This window comes from Cebus imitator, unplaced genomic scaffold, assembly GCF_001604975.1.
Source record: "Cebus imitator isolate Cc_AM_T3 unplaced genomic scaffold, Cebus_imitator-1.0 Scaffold61, whole genome shotgun sequence".
Taxonomy (NCBI): domain Eukaryota; kingdom Metazoa; phylum Chordata; class Mammalia; order Primates; family Cebidae; genus Cebus; species Cebus imitator.
The window spans coordinates 7,760,969-7,769,519 of record NW_016107376.1 but is presented as its reverse complement, the minus strand read 5'-3'; the positions used below and the strand labels follow the sequence as shown (position 1 = coordinate 7,769,519).

The 8,551-nt window shown below is 44.6% G+C and overlaps 1 protein-coding gene across 2 annotated transcripts in view; it reads left to right on the top strand.

The window, feature by feature from the left end:
* DHTKD1 (dehydrogenase E1 and transketolase domain containing 1) overlaps nt 1–8,551 on the top strand; it is a 56,784-nt gene that overhangs the window by 21,801 nt on the left and 26,432 nt on the right. For both annotated transcript variants that reach the window (XM_017529869.2, XM_017529871.2), the window contains exons 7-9: nt 728–926; nt 4,623–4,935; nt 7,813–7,897. In XM_017529869.2, the coding sequence (XP_017385358.1) occupies nt 728–926; nt 4,623–4,935; nt 7,813–7,897 (597 nt within the window). The remainder of the gene's footprint in view (nt 1–727; nt 927–4,622; nt 4,936–7,812; nt 7,898–8,551) is intronic.

Genomic DNA, 8,551 nt, shown 5'->3' with positions numbered 1-8,551 from the left:
AAAAAAAAAAAAAAAAATTTTGTAGAGATTGAGTGTCCCTGTGTTGGCCAAGCTGGTCTTGAAACTCTGGTCTCTTGCGATCCCACTTCACCCTCCCAAATTGCTGAGATTACAGGCGTGAACCACTGCACAGGGCTGAAATTGGTCATCTTAAGAGAAAGACAGGGCTGTTATTGCCCATTTCCAGTTTCACAGATCACAAGGCTCCTTGATGGTAGGAAGTATTCTCCTTTTATACCAACAGCCTGGACTGGATGCCTCTTGGGCGTGCCTGTGTAATTAGTTTGATGAAGATACTGAAGATCCATTCTTGAGCTTCTTTGGAGAAAATTTATCTTTTTCTAGGGTACATCCTTCAATGACCCTTTTGTCTCAGGGGAAAAGATAGTAATGGTAATAATAATAATAACAAAATATGTATATTAACTACTGTCTACCAGGCACTGTTAGGCATTAATACTGATATGCATTCACTCATTGAACCTTTACATCACTAAGAAGTAGCAGCTTCTATTCCTGGTTTCTAGATAAGCAGGCTGAGATTTGTAGCTTTACCGAGGTCACACAATGAGCCCCCGAGCTTAAACTTGCCAGCTGGTCTCCAAAGCTTGAGTTCTTAACCAAACCAATATCTACCTGTGAGGACTGGGCAGGAAGTAGGGCTTAGAGGGGGCCGGTGTCATTCTGGGTCCACAGTCCTGTTTCATCTTGATCTTCCGTCCTTCAGGGAAGCTTGTGGGCTGTGCCGTTATCCACGTCAATGGAGATAGCCCAGAGGAAGTGGTCCGTGCCACGCGACTGGCTTTTGAATATCAACGCCAGTTCCGCAAGGATGTGATTATTGATCTGTTGTGCTACAGGCAGTGGGGCCACAACGAGCTGGATGAGCCATTCTTCACCAACCCCATCATGTACAAAATCATCAGGTACGATTATAAACCTTTGTATGATATGCCTCCGAAAAATTGGAATTTATGTATATTTTTTTGAGATAGAGTCTTGCTCTGTCACTCATTCTGGAGTGCAGTGGCACCATTTTGACTCACTGCAATCTCTACCTTCTGGGTTCAAGCGATCCTCCTGCCTCAAACTCCTGAGTAGCTGGGATTACAGGTGTGTACCACCATGCCTGGCTAATTTTTGTATTTTCAGTACAGACAATTTCACCACGTTGGACAGGCTGGTTTTGAACTCCAGATGATCTGCCCAGCTCAGCCTTTCAAAATGCTGGGATTACAGGCATAAGCCACTGTGCCCAGGCAGAACTTGAAACTTTTAGTGCTGAAGCTGACACAGTTCTGGGTTGGAGTGCAAGTGTTACAATCTTGGCTCACTGCAACCTCCGCCTCCCGGGTTCAAGCAGTTGCAATTCTTGTGCCTCAGCTTCCCGAGTAGCTGGGATTATAGGCGTGTATCACCACTCCTGACTAATTTTTATATTTTTAGTAGAGACCAGGTTTTGCCATGTTAGCCAGGCTGGTCTCGAGCTCCTGGTCTCAAGGAATCTGCCCGCCTTGGCCTCCCAATGTGTTGGAATTACAGGCGTGAGCCACCCTGCCCAGCTTCCCATATTCTTCACACTCGACATGGTTCCTCATTGAAGAGAGGAAGGGCGATTTAGCAGCTCAGCAGATGGGAAGACGGAAGCAGGGGGAATTAGGCAAACCTCACCCAAATCTACTTATTATGGTGTTTGCAGGACCAGATACAGAACCTCAGTGATTCATTTCTATAAACCGTAGCTGCAGACCTGCCTCGCGCCTTGGCAAGAGGTAACTCAGAGGATTTTAATGAATGTTCAGAACCGTGCTGTCCCAGATGGAAGCCACTAGCCATGAGTGGCTATTGTACTAGTGGCTGGTCCTGAATAATGTGCTGTAAGGATAATATACACTCCATATTTCAAAGACTAAGCATGTAAAATATAAACCCAAAATAATCATTTTTATATTTACTAGATATGGAAATGACAATATTATGGGTATATTGACTTAAATAAAATATATTACTGAAATGGCCAGGCGCGGTGGCTCATACTTGTAATCCCGGCACTTTGGGAGGCCGAGACAGGTGGATCACTTGAGGTCAGGAGTTCCAGACCAGCATGGCCAACACGGTGAAACCCCATCCCTACTAAAAATACAGAATTTGACCGGTGTTGTGGCGCACATATGTAATCCCAGCTACTTGGGAGGCTGAGGCAAGAGAATCACTTGAACCCAGGAGGCAGAGGTTGCAGTGAGCCGAGATCACACCACTGCACTCCAGCCTGGGCAACAGAGCGGCACTTTAATCAAAAATAAAAAATAAAAAGAAATTAATTCCACCTGCTTCTTTTTGCCTTTTCTAATGTGACTGCCAGAACATTTTAAATTACTTGTGGCTTGCATTTTATTTCTGTCCAATGATGCTTATTCAGTTGGTTAATGTGACCGAGAGGGAATTTGTGACTTTGGGCTTCCTTTTCTAGATGCTAGAAAATAGAATAGACTCCCCACCTCTAGTTTATTGCTTTATAGATATAAATTAAAGCAGAAGAATATACCTGGTGACATTTTATGGGCTTTTCTGATCCTCAGTACCAGAAAGAGAACTGCTCTCAGAAGAACTAATTGTGTTCTGTTTAGCTCTGAATTTAGCAGCTCAATGACTCAATGAACCTCAGGGCCCTAGTTTACTTTATTAATTTTTTTGAGACAGGGTCTTGCTCTGTCACTCAGGCTGGAGTGCAGTGGTATGATCACAGCTCACTGTAGTCTCAACTTCTTGGGCTCAAGCAATCCTCCTGCCTCAGCCTCCTGAGTACCTGGGACTATAGGCACTGGCCACTGTGCCTGACTAGGTGGGGTCTCAGTGTTACCTAGGCTGATCTCTAACTCTTGGGCTTAAGCCATCTGCCTGTCTTGGCCTCCCAATGCTTCGGGATTGCAGGCTTGAGCCACTATACCTGGCCCCAGGGCCTTATTTTTAAAAATCTATCCTGCTTTCCTCTCATTTTTATCAGAATTAAATATAATATATGTAAATGGACTTTATAGTTTACAGTATTACATGAATGTAGAGTGATGATTATTGTTGTAACACCCAGGTGCTGATGATTATAGTTAAAGGATGATTGAAGAGACCTGGGTGGGCGCGGTGGCTCACGCCTGCAATCCCAGCACTTTGGGAGGCTGAGGCAGGTGGATCACGAGGTCAAGAGATCGAGACCATCCTGGTCAACATGGTGAAACCCCGTCTCTACTAAAAATACAAAACATTAGCTGGGCATGGTGGCGCATGCCTGTAATCCCAGCTACTCAGGAGGCTGAGGCAGGAGAATTGCCTGAAGCCAGGAGGCGGAGGTTGCGGTGAGCCGAGATCGTGCCATTGCACTCCAGCCTGGGTAACATGAGTGAAACTCCGCCTCAAAAAAAAAAAAAAAAAAGAAGAGACCTGAAAGATTGGAACTTTCAGAGACTTGGGCAACTTTGGGTTCCATGCCTTTGTAGATAAAGGGGGTTGCGGACTGGATAGACAGTGTGGGTCAGTCTTCAATATAATTAGAATTTCCCAAATCATAGAAAAAGTCTGTTAATTATTTCTACTTGAATGTAGACAAAAACTTACAAAGATAAATTTGTTTTCTCTTACTTGCCTGGAAAAGAGGTTGTTATGGTGAGTGCCTTCACTTATTAAATTAATTAATTATATTTAACATTGTTTATTTATTTTGTTTTATAAACTTACTGAGATGAACGTGACATAATATAAAATTGGCTCTCTTAATATGAACAATTCAGTGGCATTTATTTACCTTCACTAAGAGGTACAGCCACCACCTCTGTCTAGCTCCAAAACGTCTTTCCCGAATGCTTTTTTATTTTATTTTTATATATTATTTAATTTAATTTATTTATTTATTGAGATGGAGTTTCGCTTTTGTTGCCCAGACTGGAGTGCAGTGGTGCGATCTCGGCTCACTGCCACCTCTGCCTCCTGGGTTCAAGCAATTCTCATACCTCAGCCTCCTGAGTAGCTGGGATTATAGGCGCCTGCCACCATGCCCAGTTAATTTTTTGAATTTTTAGTAGAGACGGGGTTTTACCATGTTGGTCAGCCTGGTCCTGAACTCCTGATCTCAGGTGATCCACCTGCCTTAGCCTCCCAAAATGCTGGGATTATAGGCGTGAGCCACTGCACCCGCTGAATGCCTTAAAAAAATTTTTGAGATGGAGTTTCGCTCATGTTGCCTAGGCTGGAGTGCAATGGTGTGATCTCAGCTCACTGCACCCTTCACCTACTGGGTTCATAACTTTCATGTCCCAGGTTCAAGTGATTCTCCTGCCTCAGCCTCCCGAGTAGCTGGGATTATTGGCATGCGCCACAACGCCCAGCTAATTTTGTATTTTTAGTTGAGACGGAGTTTCTCCATGTTGGTCAGTCTGGTCTCAAACGCCCAACCTCAGGTGATCCGCCTGCCTCGGCCTCCCAAAGTGCTGGGATTACAGGCGCAAGCCACCGTACCCGGCCTGAATGCCTTTTTAGAGTGCTGGCACTCCAGAGCATTGGACAGTGACTGTCTCTGTCTTTCTTAGATTGTTACAGGTCAGATTGATTTTTGTTTTTCCTCTTTTGGACAGAGCCCGAAAGAGCATCCCAGACACATACGCAGAGCACCTCATTGCTGGCGGACTCATGACGCAGGAAGAGGTGTCTGAAATAAAATCCTCCTACTATGCAAAGTTGAATGATCACTTAACTAACATGGCCCACTACAGCCCCCCTGCCCTGAACCTGCAGGCCCACTGGCAGGGCCTGGCTCAGCCGGAAGCGCACATCACCACCTGGAGCACAGGTGTGCCCCTCGACCTCCTGCGGTTTGTTGGCATGAAGTCTGTAGAGGTGCCGAGAGAGCTGCAGATGCACAGTCACCTCCTGAAGACACATGTTCAGGTCGGCAGCCTCCAAATGGCTGGTTATTGCTTTTCCTTCCTGCTCAGCAAAGGAACTGACATTGGTCTGGGGTTTTTGGTTGGGTGATTCATTTAACAGATGTTTATTATGTGTCATTAGGTTCTAGGAACCAATCCGAGTGAAGTTTTGGTACTGATAGTCAATTACCTCAGATTTTCTCTACTTTTATTCTTCCTCCATGTATTTATTTATTTATGCATGTTCATACATTACACATACATGGAATACATGCACACTATAAAAAATACAGAGATACTGGCTGGTGTGGTGGCTCACACCTGCAATCTCAGCACTGTGGGAGGCCGAGGTGGGCAGATCACAAGGTCAGGAGTTCAAGACCATCCTGGCCAACATAGTGAAGCCCTGTCTCTACTTAAAATACAAAAATTATCTGGGCATGGTGGTGCATACCTGTAGTCCTAGCTACTTGGGAGGCTGAAGGAGGAGAATTGCTGTAACCAGGGAGGTAGAGATTGCAGTGAGCCCAGATCGCACTACTGCACTCCCGCCTAGCCACAGGGCAAAACTCCATCTCAAAACAAAAAAAAGAAACAGAGATGCAAGAATGTATGTTTTTATTTGTCCAGTGAGCAGAAAACACTTTGTTTCAGGTGGCTTAAATAAACAAAAATTAACACACATATCCCTGAAGTAGCTTCTTAAACATGCTGAAGTTTTATGTATTGTCTTGTGATCACTGTAGGATGACAAACCATCCTGGGGGGCCTGGGACTTAGTGGTTTTCTGGTATGTGGGACCTTCAGTGCTAAAACATGGAGAGCAAAGAGTTAAAGGTCTTTATCTTTCTTAAGCTTGGATGAAGGAACTTTGTTCTGTAAATTATTTTATTTTATGTTATTTTTGAGATGGAATCTCTCTCTGTTGCCCAGGCTGGAGTGCAGTGGCATGATCTTAGCTCACTGTAACCTCTATCTCCTGGGTTCAAGCGACTCTCCTGCCTCAGCCTCCTGAGTAGCTGGGATTATAGGTGCGTGCCACCACACCCTGCTAATTTTTGTATTTTAGGTAGAGATCGGGTTTGTTATGTTGGCCAGGTTGGTCTTGAACTCCTGACCTCCATTGATCCGTCTGCCTTGGCCTTCCAAAGTGCTGGGATACAGATATGAGCCACCGTGCCCAGCCTGAATTATTTTAAAATGCTAACTTTGGCCAGGCACGGTGGCTACTATCTGTAATACCAGTGCTTTGGAAGGCCAAGGTGGAAAGATTGCCTGAGCCCAGAAGTTCAAGACCAGCCTGGGCAACATAGTAATACCTCATTGCTAGAAAAGGTTAAAATTGGCCGGGTGTGGTGGCTCACACCTGTAATCCTAGCACTTTGGGAGGCCAAGACTGGCTGATTGCCTGAATTTAGGGGTTTGAGACCAGCCTTGGCAATACAGTGAAACACTGTCTCTACTGAAATACAAAAAATTAGCTAGGCGTGGCAGTGGGCACCTGCAGTCACAGCTACTCAGGAGGCTAAGACAGGAAAATCGCTTTGTTCTGAAAGCTCTTAGAAGGATTAAAAAAAAAAAAAAAAAAAGGAAGAGATTTTTGAATTATTTAAAAAATAAAAATAAAAAGAAAGAAAATCTCTTGAACCTGGGAGGCAGAAGTTGCAGCGAGCCAAGATCACACCACTGCACTCCAGCCTGGGTGACAGAGTGAGACTTGTCTCAAAAAAAGAAAAATTAGCCTGGTGTGGTGGCGCATGCCTGTAGTCCCAACTACTCAGGAGGCTGAGGTGGGAGGATTGTGTGAGCCCAGGAAGTCGAGCTTGCAGTGAGCTGAGATTTTACCATTAAACTCCAGCCTGGGTGACAGAGTGAGACCCTGTTTTCTGTTTCAAAAAAAAAAAAAAAATTAAAAAACAAAACAAAAAAACCCACTGACTATTAAGTTTTTACTATAGGTAGAGAGACTATTACAACAAACTATCAATATGTTCTCATCACCCAGCTTAGGAAAAAGGATGTTATAAATACAATTCCCCACATACCCCTCCTTGATCTATCTCCTCCCACCTCCGCAGAGGTAACCACTAACCTAAGCATGTGTTTGTTTTGTCTGCTTTAAAATTGTATGTAGGCTGGGCACAGTGGCTCATGCCTGTAATCCCAGCAGTCTGGGATGCCAAGGCAGGCGGATCACTTGAGGTCAGGGGTTCAAGACCAGCCTGGCCAATATGGCGAAGCCTCTTCTCCACTAAAAACTACAAACAATAGCTGGGTGTGGTGGTGCAGGCCTGTAATCCCAGCTACTTGGGAGGCTAAGGCAGGAGAATCGCTTGAACCGGGGAGGCGGGGGTTGCAATGAGCTGAGATCATGCCACTGCACTCCAGCCTGGGCAACAGAGTGACTCTCTGTTTCAGAAAAAGAATAAAATAAAACCCACTGTATATAATTGTTCTCCTTCTCTAATGTATCCCTTTGTACTCTGTTTTTATTCAGCATTACATTTTTGATGCTTAATTTTGTTGTATTAGTTTTTTTGTTTTTTGAGATGGAGTCTCACTTTATTGCCAGGCTGGAGCGCAGTGGCATGATCTCAGCTCACTGCAGCCTCTGCCTCTCAGGTTCAAACGATTCCCTGCCTCAGCCTCCCAAGTAGCTGGATTTATAGAGACATGCCACCAGGCCTAGCTAATTTTTGTATTTTTAGTAGTTTCACCATGTGGTCCAGGCTGGTCTCAAAATCCTGACCTCAAATGATCCACCAGCCTCAGCCTTCCAAAGTGCTAAGATTATAGGTGTGAGCCACTGTGCCCAGCCTGCATTAAATTTTTTGGACTCATTGTGAAAAAGGAGATGGACTCTTAGATGTTCCTTTTTTTCCTTCCTCTGAATTTACAGTCCAGAATGGAGAAGGTGATGGATGGAACCAAGCTAGACTGGGCCACAGCGGAAGCTCTTGCCTTGGGTTCTTTACTTGCTCAAGGTAAAAATTTTCTGTCTAGCTAGTAGAGGGTGCTTTCAATCATGTTTGCTACCTATTACCTTTGCAGTTTGTTTGAGCTATAACTACCTTCCATTGTGTTCATTGACTAGAGAAGTTCTAAAACATGTTAACTTTTCTTTCCTGACAATATTACTTAATCGTACTATGATTAATGCTGACAATCTTCATCATAGTAGACATAGGACAGTTATGCCCGGGGAACGAAGGACTAATGCTGAAGTACTGGAGGGATAGTTTCCCCTAAAAATTGCAGGCCACCTCGTACCTCTCCTTTCTTATACAATCTCATCTTAACTATCGACTTTTGAATATCAGACAGTATATATTAATGACTACTATCTGTTATCCTAAGGAAAATTCTCAGGGTTAAGGCAGTATATAAGAATTTATGCAGGCCGGGCGCGGTGGCTCACGCCTATAATCCCAGCACTTTGGGAGGCCGAGGTGGATGGATCACGAGGTCAAGAGATCGAGACCATCCTGGTCAAGATGGTGAAACCCCGTCTCTACTAAAAATACAAAAATGAGCTGGGCATGGTGGCATGCACCTGTAGTCCCAGCTATTCGGGAGGCTGAGGCAGGAGAATTGCTTGAACCCAGGAGGTGGAGGTTGCGGTGAGCCGAGATCGTGCC